Source organism: Anas platyrhynchos, chromosome Z (genome assembly GCF_047663525.1).
Source record: "Anas platyrhynchos isolate ZD024472 breed Pekin duck chromosome Z, IASCAAS_PekinDuck_T2T, whole genome shotgun sequence".
Lineage (NCBI taxonomy): Eukaryota > Metazoa > Chordata > Aves > Anseriformes > Anatidae > Anas > Anas platyrhynchos.
The window spans coordinates 84,133,346-84,149,028 of NC_092621.1; the positions used below are offsets into that span (position 1 = coordinate 84,133,346).

General features: G+C 36.2%; 1 protein-coding gene across 15 annotated transcripts in view; it reads right to left on the reverse strand.

Annotated features, from left to right (window-relative positions):
- The window catches only part of MCTP1 (multiple C2 and transmembrane domain containing 1), a 271,275-nt gene that overhangs the window by 32,026 nt on the left and 223,566 nt on the right, over window positions 1-15,683 (reverse strand). For 10 of the 15 annotated variants that reach the window (XM_072031696.1, XM_038169782.2, XM_072031693.1 and 7 more), the window contains 2 exons: window positions 7,726-7,779; window positions 776-856 (listed from right to left, as the gene is read on the reverse strand). In XM_072031696.1, the coding sequence (XP_071887797.1) occupies window positions 776-856; window positions 7,726-7,779 (135 nt within the window). The remainder of the gene's footprint in view (window positions 1-775; window positions 857-7,725; window positions 7,780-15,683) is intronic. The other 5 variants (XM_072031694.1, XM_072031695.1, XM_072031700.1 and 2 more) reach the window with 2 other exon arrangements.

Below are 15,683 nucleotides of genomic sequence, written 5' to 3' on the forward strand. Positions count from 1 at the left end.
TTCACAGGTGGTGTCCGTGCCTGCAGCATGGGACTCAGCAGAAGAGCCAGTGAACCCAAAGGAAATGCAGTCCAGACCTGGCAGCAGCCCACACTGAGCAGGAGCAGCCGTGGTGGGTCCCAGCCCCACCTGAAGGATGCAGGCTCATTCCCTCTACAGGAATGCACGAGGGAATTCACAAATGGAGCAAATCTGCAGATTTCTGCTGAGGGCTGGCAAACTGCTGCCTCTTCCCCAGCTCAGATCTCCCTCTACAAACAGGGATACAGTTTTGCAGAAATTAGGAAAGCCTCATCCTTCACATTACAGCCACCTGTCTGCCTGGCTATTTTCAAGTCTCTGCTAGCTATGGTACAGGAAGGTAGATAGTAACAGATTTTTTTCCAGAAAATTTTACAGAATAGTAACAGTATTTTTTCCACACTGAAAAGCAATACATTCTTCCCTTCACTTGTAAGTTGAAATCTAGAATGCTGCTTTACTGGAAAGTTCATGTGTTTAAATAATTGGCCTGTAAACTTCATCATTCTGCAGCGTGAACATTAGAAAATGTGGTGCATTTCATATACCAGTTCCCAAAAGACACCAAAACCAAGGAGCTACAAAAACAAATCAGCAAAGATGGAACTGCTATCCCAGCAGAAACTAGGAAGGGATGCAGGGTGGAAGAACAGGAAGAAACCTTTTTCTGCCATGGAGAATCTGCAGAAGTATTCAAATATAATTTGAACGCTCCAAAAGCAAGTATACTGCAGGGCAGTGTAGCAGAAGGTACCTGGTAGCAAAAAGCCCGTAGCAAAGTCTCTAGATATCTGAAGTCTCTGTCACTTAGGAGCTGTATGTCCACAAACATCTGCTGGGATGGATGGAAAAAGTTACCCCTTTCTGAATGGAAGCATATCTGAATTTTTCTGAAGTTGATGATCACAGCAGTTCATTTAGATTGCGCACTAAACTGCCACACCTTTGCATCTTTTACAGTAGCGATCAGTAAATGCATAAGATTGATATCTACAAAACTAAAAAGTAGAACAAAGGCAATTATATGTACTATTTGTCCACAAGCTTTATGTACACCCAATTTAACTGTTTATGAGCTGCAAATGAAACCTGAGTGGCAGCAGACATTGCTCTCTGCCACAGTGCACTCTGTCTTTGTGGATGCTGCTGCACATTGCCAATGCTGATTTCACACCATGTTCATCTGGGAGCAACTTTTGCACTTAAATTCTTTGGGGCATGGGTGCCTGCCTCATTTTGTCAGGATTACATTTTCTGGATGGCCTGTCCTGCAAATTCTTCACTGATCGACACATTAGCTTAACTAACCAATACAAAATCTACTGACACATTGATATGTCAAGCTGCACACAAAATATATACATGCTGTTTGCAAGAAACTGCAATTTATTTTCCCTTATTCCTGTATCAGTCTGCATAAAGCACAGCAATACCTGATAACTGTCCAGTGAAATGCTTGTAGTTCACATTGCACTTTTTCTTACAAGCATTTCAGTTAAGCAAAAAGCACCTACATAGTTTTAAAGAAAGACTTTCAGTTGTGCTGTGCTGCTGGCCTCAGCAGCAAACCTCAGCTGAAAACCAAGACCATGACTTGCTGCAGAGAGCCACATTACTGGGCATCGTCCTCACCCACATCATCTTCTGCCACTCCTTCATTCACATTCATGTGCACATTCACATTTCACACCTCACCACATTCATGTACTGGGTCCAAGCAGCACTCACTCAACCTCACGCTAGTACGTCTGAAACCACCTCACTCTTCTATCCGACTTCCAAAATTGTGCCTTATCCATTGCCACCTCTGCTTTCTGTGCAACTTGAATGAAAACCTGTTCTGTATCATGGGTTCTACATTTTGCTGTAGGACAAGACCGGAAAACATGTCTAAAACAGGTGTTTTGGGCTGCTCTTTGGAAGGATAAAATGGGAAGTTACAAATAAACCTAAAGAAATATTTGTGTGGTTGACAAATACTCATGTTAGGGGATAGAGGGGCTTGCTTACTTTTGCAAGCAGTATGTGACAGTGGCTTAAACAGAACCTGGATCTCATGAGTCTGTGTGCAACTACATTAAAGAAAATCTAGAAGATATGTTAGAGAATGGGAAATGGTTCATTGTCCCTGCTTCTGAAGCCACATAACAAACAAACACCCTTGGAAGTGAGGAGCCAAGTGAGCTGCATACATGTGAAGGTTTCAGTGAGAACCCAGCAATAAAAGCTTTTGCTCTTTTCCTTTAACACTTATCATTCGTCTCCCCTGAGTCACTGAGAAGACCACACAGATGCTTTTACTACACATCATTTTATACAGCCACTTTTTGAGGAGCTTGGTAAAATACTTGGTAAAAACAGATCTTTGCTTAATCTCTAACAATGTCATTCAGCTTGGTTATGTTGAGAAGTAATACTACGGGTAGAGGGAAAATGTAGGGCAAAATTATGTCATATTCAGAAACAGCTAACGTAATTAAGACATATTCTTCATTTAATTTAATAATTTATTGAATTATACTTGGATTACTTAATAAATGAAGAACATTACCCACACTACATTATTCACAGGTGAAAAAAATCATATACATGGAGGAGTGTAATTTGTTCAACAGTTTATAGACCCACAGTCCTCCAGAGACAACCTCACACACCTTTAAAGTGCCAGACTTAAAAGACAAATGTCACTAACGATCTTACTAATGTTAGTGTGATACTGATCTCACTAATATTTGTTTTATTACACTGATTTTGACTGCACTGGGGTAAAGAAGCCTGATCCTGCAAGGTCAAACTCTCAGTTATCTGTTCTCAAAGGTGCCTGCTTTGACCACAGAGCCCCTTTGGTGCCCTAGTCCTGAGTGGGATGAAATTATGAAACTGAAGGTTAAGGAAGTGACTGTGCAAAATGCCCTCGTGATGCAAGTTCCATCCAGGCAGAATTAGCTCCATGACTGAGACTGGGATGATCCAAAGATCAGAAAACAGCATCAGCTGATGTTTCAGTTCCTGGGCTGAAGCAGTCTGCCCCTTCACCCCTCCTAGTAGGTACGTAAACCTCATGACCCTTATGACTACCCCTCCGTGAATAACTAAACTGAGGTGAAACCAACTGCTTGACTTCTGCAGCTACTTATTATTCCAGAGTACTCTGTTGTAGGTTTGTTTCATAAGTAGTGATAACCTAGCTAAGTTTTTAGGGGACAACAGTTTCATGTGCAGCTACAGCTTAAATGCAAGCTGTTTAAATTTTATTATTTACAGCTGATATTTAAATGTTGGTGAATGTAGCTTTCTAATGGTGGAATCAAGCTACAGCTGAACTTGTATGCCTATTAGTAACATTTTGGAACGTCCTCCTTTTACTCCACTGACTGACTATTTCTTTCTTGTTTTCCCACCATTTGTTTTATGGGAATCAACTTCCACTAAATAGATTACAAGCTTCTCTTTTATAGAATATATATGTATACACTGTATTGAGTTTACCTTTTCTCCTCCTCATGATGTACTCTTGGAAAAAAAAAAGGCAGGACAGGCTACTGAGACAGGTTATAAACTTGGCTTGGCCTGAAAACAAAGTTGGTACCTTCTGGCAAAAATGATTAAAAGCTTTAAAATGTTTTAATTTGATTCAACTATCCTTTATTATAAGAGCTTTTAGTTATCTTGAAACATACTAATATTGAATGAGAATTGCATAGATTTTGTTCTTTGCAAGAACAAAGCCTGGAGAGAGAATCATCAAAGAGTACAAATGATTGGAATATTTTGTATTACTAAAATATTGTTACTGTTAATAAAAAAATTAAAATAGAATAGGGCTCATACTGTGTGTCTTCTTCCTCTTCAGTCTGTGATAGTAGCGTTACTCACTGGCCCAATTCTGTGACATGCTGAGTGCTTCCCACAAAATGCTGAGCTGAAATTCTCTGCAAATATCTGAAAACTATGTGGGACTTGTTCAAAGAATAAAGCTATGTGAAAAGTGTACCTGGACTTTTTAAATGACAAACTAAAATCTTTATTACATGCGTAGATTATGCATATTGACCACTACATTATCATTACATAACTGTGCAAAGACCCTTTTGATAGCTTGTTGATAACTTGACTTCATGTAATTTAACTGACCCTTATTTGCTAAGATAGCGTGTAAGCCAGTGTTTGGAAGGAAGCCAAAAAATGAAGAGAGAGAGAAATCAGATTAAACTGTAAATCTTTGGCTGGCATAGATTTAGCAAGCAGTATAGAACATATGGGATGCAGAATCCAGTGCTATTTCTTTGAAAAACTAGTATTAAACTAAGGACAAATGTCTGAGCCAAACTCATCTCAGTTCTTAAATAGGTAACATGGAAAAGAAACAAAATTAGAAAAAAAAAAAAGTATTGAACTGTTAAACATTGCTTTGCAATTGATACAGCAAGAAGTGTACTTGCCATTTTTTTATTAGTCATATTGCAACTGAAGATGAAAGTTTATATTCTCCAGTTAAAAAAAAACATCCCGTGACCTTAAATTGACACTCCTGTCTACTTTAATTGCAGCAGAGGGTAAAAAATAAAATAAAATAAAATAAAATAAAATAAAATAAAATAAAATAAAATAAAATAAAATAAAATAATCCAGAATATTAGAGGTAAATGTGTTGTGTAAATCTACCTTGTCAAACTCCTCTCAGTAACGCACACACCACTTTTGATAAAATGCCCTACTTTAACTAAATACATGCACTTGAGTCCTTATCATCCTCAACTTATTACCTCTGTAGCTCTGCGACATGGGGGTGTTGGGCCACAGCCCTCCATCATGCATCTCACAACCTACATCAGTGCGCGCCCACACGGATCTCATCAAGTAGCCCAGGAGTTGCCCTTTCCCTGCAAGTAAGTGACTAATATCTAAGCTGGCTCTAAAGAAAGACACTTTTCATAATCGCCCAACAATCTGCTAAATGAAAACATATGGATAGGCTTAGGTAGAGCCTGCCAGGGGTCTTTGCTGAATGGAAAACAGGTGCTCCAGTTCTGTGCCATGTAATACCCCATTTACCGTTAAGTCCAAAGGTTACAGGACTAATAGCTGCCTTGTGGTAATCACAGAGAGCAAAGACACCAGCCATGGTCAAACATCTGGGACATATTTTACATACTTGCAACATATGCTTCAGTTTCAATTAAAGCGAGGCTTTGGCACATTTATTAATCTTTTTACTTTTATCACATAAGAAGACCCATTTACCTGACTTTTCTATTTTACCATATGAGAAAACAGAGAAATAATAAAAGCCAGAGGTCACTACCAGCTGGTGTTAAAAATGTATCTATGTTTTCTCACAAAACTTCATTTTGCACACAGCTTTAGGAAAACACATATGTGAATTAGAATAATATGAAACTGCACTCCTTCCATTTTGACAAAAGGATGTAACAGGACCCGCAGTAATAAACAGAGTATGTCCGAGTGCACCACAAAGGAGAAAACACCCTACTGCACTTCCAACAACAGAAAGTTCAGTCCTAGAGAAGCACTTATGTTTTACAGTTCAGCCCAGTGCCTAATAATGCCTGCTTTGAGGGCTATTGAATATACTCGGTAGCCCACATATTTTTAAGAAGCGTGATTTTCTTTTCAGTTCAAACAGCATATTCAATTATGAAAATTTAAAATGTTTGCAGTAATGGAAGCAGCTTTGAAATTATACAGATAATCCTAAGCACCCTCTATACAGAAAGACAGCTCTTAAATATTCAATAGAGGGGCTCACTTAATGCATGTGGCAACGCTAGTTCTTACTTTTATTTGATATTGGTAACTATATCTAGAAAAAATATATGAATTCTATTGTCAATTTGAGAAAGCTAAATATTAGATCACAACATTGAAACCTAGAGTGATATTTCTAACTGGGTGTATCTGCCTGGCATCTGTTAACAGCCACAGAACTGGGTGAGGGGTACCAGGGAGAGGGAGCTTGCCCCCCACCTTCATCTTCCCTTTTTAAGGAGTTTGTTTAGCAATCTCCAAAAACAACTATGTTGTAACTACAGTGTCTGACTTAAACTACAAGCAGCCAAGCATTTTTCTTCGTGAACTAATCACAGTTATTTAAAACATCCAGGAGCACATGTACTACTGGGATGATACTTTTGCACCAGCTCTAATAATAAAGCAGGAACAAACAGGAGAAAAGGGCCTCAAATGGATGGCAGATCACTGTTTATCAGAAGAGAAATGATGATTCAAAGCCAGCATGTTGAGTTAAAATACAAGCTCTTCACAGCTACATGGCTGACCTTTGCAATAAATCATATATTTTATTGCCAGAAGTGCATGCTCATATCATTTAGTGTTAAAAACCATCACCTATGTGTTTTGTAAAAGAAGGTTTTGTTACTACAGTGTTTGCCAATTCTGAAATGATGTAGCTAACGATTTAAGTGATGTATAGAAGAATTTCACATAATATCTTTCTGTCAATTGTAAAATGTTTGAGCTGGCAACAGAATGAGGAAAATACTCCTTTTTTTATCATCTCTCAGATCTTAGGTGTTAGCTAGCAGAAAAATAATCATTCAGGGGATTAACTAATCACAGTGAATTTTCTGACATTTCAAATGCTGCTGCCAGCATATGAATTCTTACAGTGGTATATAACTGTACATCTCAACTAGAAACAAAGGTCAAGGGCATAAATTAAGATACACTGTTTTTCTCCTCACAAAAAAAAATAAAAAAATAAAAAAAAAATTGCTGCATTATTACAACAGAAGTGTGTGAACATCTGTGAAGGTCAAAATCATCTGTATTTTTTTAGCTTTTCTTTTTCCTTTTCTTACACAAATACCATCTCACTGGTATCAAAATACCAGAAACAACAGGACTATCTGCACTGTACTTGTCTCACCAGAAAGGTGTCCTGCCAGCGCTAGCCATTGCTTCAGTGGTGCAAGGTCATTCTAATTTCTTTTCTCCGGTTTTTCCTTCTCCCTGGGGGACAACCAATCCAAGCAGTCCCATAGCTTGGCTCAATAAGATGTGGAAACGAGCTGTTATTTACTGTGGTTGCAATCCTCAACCCAACCAGCAGCCTACAAAGTGAACCAGTTTTCTCCAATAGCCGAATCATCTGCAATAGTTTCCTGCCTTGCTGGGCCACTACGCCAACTTCAAATCAAATGGATGCCTATGAGAATTGTGATTATTTAAATGTCATACAGAGTGCAAAACATTTCAGCCATTCTTCTACCAAGTAATTCTTTGAAAATTATAGATGTCAATATCCCGTCTTTAACCAGTATGGAGTTGCTATTTTTACACCATTTTCCTCCTAAAGTGCAGCCCTATTTGTAATACTCAAGACAGGACAAATTTTTGTCCTTCAAAAACAGTTGTCACTGCAGTTATCTTCACAAGAGCTATCAAGTTCCAGACAAGCTGAATTATTTTTGTTCCTGGCAGAAAAAAATATTTGACCCAGCTCCGGACCAAGAAAGGAAAAAAAAAAAAAAAAAAAAAAAGCAGGATTTATAGTCCTCTATCCTTTCCTGCAACACACAGTAGCATTGTTAGGATGATAAACAGCTCTGTCCAATTTTCTGGACTAAAACACTTCAACTCCTTTTTTAACTGTCTGTAAAAACAGTGTCATGTCTAAATTCTCCCATCCCCAGGTACCCAAGTGCTAGGAAAGATAATTACCTTGTCATCTCTGTCATCCTCTTCTTCCTCGTCCTCTAGCATGTCCTCCACTACCTGCAGACAGAAACAGTAGTAGTTGTCATGATTTAAAAAGGAAGAGTTTTGTTCTGTCAATTCTAAACCTTTTGTAGATGAAAACTTTATTAACATTTGAAATAAATGCACAGAAGGAAAATGTACAACCAGGAAAAAACTCTTGATCTAGAGATTCAAATTTTGGAAAGTGTTATAGCTGTAATTGACCTACATTAGGGAATTATATACTGAAAACCCTTCCTGTACAAAATGCTTGCTTGACAATTTAAGTATTTAAAAGGTAGTTCAAAATTCAATGTGTGATAGTTTTAACTAAAGGAATCCTTTGTCAGCTCCACTGGTGGCTATACAGAACACACACACTCTTGCTTTAAATTTACTGTTACCTAGAGAAACTTGTAACATTTTAAATAAAATTTATAGCATACATCGAGATATTTTTGAAGAATAAAAAGCTGGGAATAAATTCATATTAGCTTGTCTCTTACGATCTACAACAGTGACACATACCATATGCTCTATTAGCATTAGCACTATGTTTCTAATAGTGATTTTATACAATCTGTGCATCTAACTTTCCTCACATTCATTGCTAACTGTAGCTGCCACATGTACACATGTATTTTTCCATTTAAATATTTTTTTCAGTCTAACACTATGAAATATATACGTTCATTCAATTAATTTTACAAATATTAATGATTTATTAATCACAGAATGAGCATTAAATGAACCACTATTAAAGCCAGTTTACAGAGCAATGAAATGACTTTCTGAACATGGGCTGTAGCTGGATCTGTCTCAAAACCCAATCCAACCCATTCTATGATACTATGATATGAAGTCATGAATCCCTCTCTCATAACACTGTGATTAACTCTTCAGCCTACCTGATGGGAGAAAATTCTCTGTTGACAGAATGGAAATAAACTGGTACCCACTTATATGAGGAAAGATGTGGCAACTTATATTGTTATTTATAAGTAAATGCTTATTGTAATGTAAGAGCAGCCATAACGAAGCTCAGCAAAGATCCACCTAGCCCAGTGTCATATAGATGCCTAACAAAAACCATGTACTATGCATTATAAAACATGCAGAAAAAAAGGTCAAGAGAAGGAAAAAAACACATTAGTATGAAACATTAGTACTTTGGCCTATGTTATGGAGTTGCCACCATATGAAGTGATAGTTTCCTTTGTTATATAGCTGAAGTCACAAATGGCTTAAGTGTACTTGTCATTTAGGATAACACATTCAAATTATAACCTCAGCATTAGTCCCCAAACACAGCTGCAACAAACATTAGTCCCCAAACACATCTGCTTGAAATCCATGTCTAAGAACTGAAGGACTTTAACATGATTCAAGGGCGAAATTCTGGAATGGGTTAGCTCAAACATCAAGAAGATCCCAGTTAATAATGCTCCAATGGCCTAGGCAAAATGTACACAACACATAACATTGATATAACATGCAACCACAGCAAAGTACTCTGCCTACATCAGCTGCACAGGTCATATTTCCAATTTCAGATGCTCATCCTTGTTTGAATCCATTTCCAAACCACTTCTAATAACATCTGTGGGATTTTGGAGGAGCCCCCAGTTATATCTACTGGTTACTGTGTTCTGGAGCTTAGAATCAAAAGCAGTACTAGAAACACAGAGACAAGTAAAGAGTAAGCATGTCCAATGGCACATGTAAGGAATATAACCTGAGTAACTAATGAACAACCCCTCTTCTATTTTTTATTTTTTTTTCCTGCAAAGCAGAGCAGTTTCAACAGGAAGGGCCTAACGGGCTGGATTGTCTGCAGCCTCTGACCTGAGGCCAGCCTTCACAGAAAGACAGAGGCAGATGAGAACACACAAAGGCCAGAGGAACCACACCTAGGCTTCAGACACTTGCTGTGAAAAGGAATTTCCCCCCACCACCACCACCTTGCTCTCCTCTGTTCCCCCTCTGGGTCAGCTCTGCTCTATTTCTTAAAGAGGGAGGATCAGAGACAAGGACCAAAATGTTCAAGATGGTGATAGGCTAGTTGAACCCTTTAGCATGGAGAGATGGAAGCGTTGAAAATGTATTTTTGTAATGCTTGTTAGCTCCTGCTTAGTTCAGTGTTCCATTTTATGGATCCAACTTGGCGGTGCCTGAGGACACAGTTTCATAGACCTTTCTGTGGAAGCAATGACAGCTTCAATTTCTCACGAACCTGCATCAACTACTTGTTCCTCTCAGGGTAGCTCACTCTTATCTTCCCTACACTGTTCCAAGTGCTTGTGGATCTCAGCTGTAACTACATCATTGGAATGATCCAGTTCTTAAAGAAAATTCACCCTAAGACTTCTTATGTGGATGGTTTTAGTGCAGTTTATAGAGCAGCTCCAGAATTGCTTGCATCAGCTCTACAGAGGAATTGGTGAACTGAGGAGAGGATGAAAACAAGCTGTTAAGGGCTGCAATGAGATGGAAACCCTCTTAAATCAGTTTTGTCACACACAAAAAAGGTCTGTAATTACATCATTAGGTGACTAAAGCCCAAGGTATAAACCTAAATCTGTTGACTCAGATACTGACTACGCCTGGAGCTGACTAAACTCACTAGGTCTCTTACTTTTCAACATTAATATTCCCCAGACACTTAAAGATCTCTTTTATGTACATCCAGAAATTCCTTGTCTTGACAGGATTGAACAGTGGAATGCCTATCTCACTTTAGTGCTAAAGTTAGCTTGGAGACAATTAGCTGAATTGGAAACCTCTAAAATTGTTGCAAATGATGGCACCTCACTGAAATCACTTACATGACAATACCCATTCTAAATTATCTGGATAATAATACTTCAAATTCACTTTTTTTTTTTTTTTTTTCTTCCTCATCTAATGATCTCAAACTACTTTACAAGCTTCTATAGAGTAGCAAAATGTTAGCTTGTTCAAAGGACATAAAAAGTCCTTTGAAATCCCCTGATCCCAGATTTCCAGCTCCTCCATTCCATTTTTTAATTCAAAAGCCACTACCAATCTGTGCTCTTGTTCTAGGTTAGTCATACCATCAATTACATTGAGCTTTAGAATATTGAATTGTCTGGAAAGGAAACAGAATTCAATTACTGTAGCAAAATAAAATGTAGTAAAAGTGTTCACATGTCCAAGATGCAGGAATTATTCTTTAAAGAATATGAAGCATAGTCCACATCCTCACTTCTCTTGAAATTCAAAAGGAAGAGTTAAAAATACCATGAATGTTCAGACAATATGGACACAATAATACGATTTATTACAGCACCAAATTAGAGTGTTTTCAGAACTTTGACAGAAATTAAAACAAGGAAAACAGATTCTTCATAATTGTATGATACATGAATAATTGGTATGCTGAAGCCTAACACAAGCTGTATACTGAAGTACAACCTATTTTTGCAGAACACAGTAAGGCTTTTCAAGATATGTTCAGTGAATCTCAGCAACAGATTTCAGTTTAACATCGTACTAAGAATACTGTAGAAAAAAAATCCATTTTGGATTTTTTTTTCCCTTTGATAGTGCTTCGTTGCTATTCAAATAAAGCGCGTATGTGCTGCTTGGGTTTGAAGCAACATAGTAGTTATTCAAATCTCTATGTCAACCATTATACCTTAGGGAGATATAATGGAGAGAGGGAGGAGAAGGAAAAAGAGGTAGAGGGAGAGAGAGGGAGAACAGGAAAAAGCATATGAAGATAAAATGAAACATTAGAGTTATTTTATTAAAAGTTCTATGGCAAAAATCTTAGATTGCCCCTAGAACACTCACTCTAAATTATGCCTTCCGATAGCTTGCTTGAAATCAAGTAGTATTAATCAAACAAAGGAAGGGCACTGGGGAAATCAGAAAGATCTAATGCAAGCAGTTAAAAGTGACATGACCTTCTGTAATGTCACTTGTCACAGACTTATATGCCGCATACTGGTAGAAGGTCTTGAAAGAACCTGATTCTTGGTACTGTTCCTTGAATGTAATACTAATACAAATGACATTTTAAAAAACACATGTAGACATCCTCAAATATGGCATGTCAGCTACTTCACAGCTAAACAGTAAGCAGATGTTGTTTAAGTGTTGCAAAATAAGATCCTTTCTGTGCAAAATAGCCCTGTTAAAAATGTATTAATCGGGAAGAGCATACAGACTAATTACCACACACTGACATTGCTACTGACCCATTCCTACCCTCTTTGAGGCAAAAGAACTTTGTCTATAAATATTGTGCAATTCATAATTCATACAAGATTATTGAAGCGCTTGTTCTGTCAAAGCAGCATCTATGTGTAGCTAGGTCAAGCAAGATTACCAGCAGAAAGCACAACCACCCTATTTGCATCATAGACAAAGCCCAAATACTTGTGGACTAGAATGCTGTTTTCTTAGTAAGTTAGTTAATTGCAAGACGCATTTATTCCAAAAATGATCTAGTGATCTAAAACCAGTATAGGACTTCTGAAAAAATATTTAATTGCAACTTCTAATATCAACGCCTGCAAAGTATGCTATAAATTGCAATTATTTACAAGTATCTTCAATTAAAAATCAGTGATTGTAGAGAACTTTACAATTCGTCCTAAATCTAAGTGCTTCATGGAAAAATGGCACATGGAAACTTAACACCACTTTTAAATGCCCTTCTTTCTTAGTGTCAGCCTGCTGTTTCTCACACAAAACATGCACACCGCAGGTTACTTAATGAATTGTCTTCTGTTCTAATTTCTTTGGCAAATCCAACAGAAACACCCACCCAGAAGAAACTTTGATGACTTTATATGATATTAGTATGAGATACTTGCAGTACCAGATTGCAGGTTTACCTAATGTCTGTTACCTTAGTAGCTTTTTTTTTTTTTTTGATGTGACGTACACAACAATCCATAGCATTAGTGTTTCTCTAGATTTGCTTGTGTCTTACTTGGTTTAGGCCTTCAAACATAGGTGGTCTTAAGTGAAAAACAAAAGAAAACAATTTATGCTGTATCATATGCTACAGTGTCAAAATACCTGCAGACATTTTGACTTTCACGTAAAGGTACAGAAGCAACTACTTTCAGAAGACAAAATATAAGTGAATGAGATTTGGTTCAGAATTAAATACATTTTAGATACACAAATTGTACTGCTCAGGACAGTTTGGATTTCATGTAACACATATTGTCTAGATGTAGACTGTATTATACGTTTGCCTGTCACTCAATTCACGGTGTTTGCGTGTAAAATGCAAGATAAAATTATGCAATGTGTATGGATTAACAATGATGTGTAAAATCATTTAGGCTTTTTCAGGTAATTTCAAAGTTGAAGCAAAGGCATTCATCACCAGTAAGCCCACTGTAGCTGTGTTTTTGTAGTCATTTTCACAACATGATGTCTGCTTCTTTCACTGAATTGTTAAGGAGAAACTTTGCAAGAGATACAGCTTAATTAAAATGTCTACCTTTTCATACTGCATTTATAAGAAAAATAAAAATCAAATTAACAGATTCTGATTTAGTACTGTAGTATATCTGGAATACAACCGATCCTGATTTATACTATTAATGTTTTGACCTTGGGGTATTTCATCTGCAGTAATCATCAAGATAACTGAACCACTAGATGTAATAATAATTAGTGTGATAAGCTTGCCAGTAAGGTTGAATATATTGCAGTACAGAAGACAGCAGACTAAAAAGAAAAGCATTAGTACTTTGCTGCTAAAATACTTCCTGACTTTTACAGAGACACTCAAATACAATTACTTCTTCTTACAGAATGCATTTTGTTAGCTTATTCTGGGAAGTGCTCATGTTGTAATTTAGTCTGATTCTTAATAGGAAATGAGACTTTAATATGGCTATCAGATGCTTTTTGATGCATGCTACTGATTACATGTAGTTCTGTAATGTCAACAACAGAATTTTTATTTGTAGTATAATAAATTTCTTGGCAACATGCATAAGTAGTAAATACAGTTTATAAGAACATGTAACCTTTCTCCTGCTGTCAGCTTTATATGTCCTCAATATTCAGTTGCTAAAATAGTTAAGAATATGTCATTTTTTTATACAAAATGGCATAAGTAGAAGGCTGTCTTCTCTCTATTTTTTTTTCCAATATTTGGTTCCCTATTTTAGCTCTTTCTAGTATTTACACAATACACTGTGAACTGAATATTAGGCGTTTATTTGAAGTATGTCTCCATCTAAAGGCTTCAACATGTACTGTGCACTTGAAAATGTCATATTTCTGGTTTTAGAATGCTTCATTTTCAGCTCAGCAAAACAAACAAAAAAGCAAACCATTCTCTGCATGGCTAAATACCAACAATACATTTGCTATACAGGACTACTAAAAAGCAGCTTCACAAAATTTTCTGAGAGTTCTCCATAATAAAATAGCTTATTGTATTAATAACAGTATGAAGAGATAATGGTGCTTCTAATTGTTACTAATTCTCTTCAAGTAATTTTAGGATTCTAGTAGCACCAGATATCCTACTCTTACAAAACTGTGTTTATCCACATAAATCTAAGCTTGTGAGTGTTACACAATCTATTACATTATAATTTTGAGCTGAGAAGCTTTTCAGTAGGAAAAAAATCTGTTATTAATTTTATGTGACAATGTATATAATACATATATTAATGCAATTTCAGTAAAATAAAAAAAAAAAAAAAAAAAAAAAAAAAACAGATAGTGATACATTTGGATTAATATATTAGCACTGTACTATAGTTCCAAAGTTATTAAAGTCTAAACTGAACTAGAATGTTCCTAAGGAAAATGGAAACAAACTGAAGCTAAATAAAAAATTCACATGACTATGGGAATTTTAAATGCAAACTAAACTGATCTTAAGTTTATAAAATATTGATTGTTTATAATAGCTGCTATAAGTTGTCAAGTCAGTCTTGTTGCCATGTAAATCTTGATGCAAATGCAAAAAAAAAATCATTAAAACAGTCTCATAGAAAAAATGCATATATGTGCAGTGAACTTCAATTTTCTCTTAGATGCCAATAATATTGCAAGGTTATAATTGAAAAAGTGTGGCAAAATTTAAATTAACAGATGACTGATTTATGACTGGAAGAAAAAAATATATATATACGTATACATATATATATATATATACGTATATATATATATATATATGTATATATATTTTTTTTAAATGCTGGGCTAGATTTTGGTGTTTTGTCTTGAAGTTACCAAAGACAGCCAAAATATTCCAATTCTGTAGTGTGTTTGTTTTTTGTAAATGGTACTGGTATGTGAACAGCCATGTAAAGTTTTAGCAAGGGGTTACTTCATACTCTAATATTTTATGAAAACCTCTGATGCAAGGATTACACTTGCAGTGTGGACAGTCTCGTTTAACTGTAGCACAGACAGCCAACTGCAGTATTACATTCTATTATGCTGCAGGAGAGAAATGCTTCCTGCACAACTTATATCTTTATATAGTGTACTCTGTGACTGTTAAATTAGTGCATAATGCATTTAAAATATTTATAGTACCAACATTTAGTTAAATAACCTTTATGTAAGATTTATGTTGATTTGTTCATTTCTCATTTAATGGCAAATTATGAAGAGCATGTTTCATAAAGATAATTCTCCATTTAAATTCAGCAGGCCATTAAATATTAAAATTATGTTTCTGATGCAATCTAGAGCAAATTTGTCCAGCTTCAGCGATTATTTGCACTCATAAAAATTAGGCTTGATTAATAAAATTTAAATGCTTGATTAAGCTGACATTTTCATGTTTCTTTTCTGATTTATTAAAAAAGCCTCTGTCCCATAGTGGGGCTATCGTTTCTTTTTCCTCCCTGACTATATGGATCATATAGAAAGAACAAACAGCTGCATGAAGACAGCAGACTACTTAATATTCAGGCACGTGT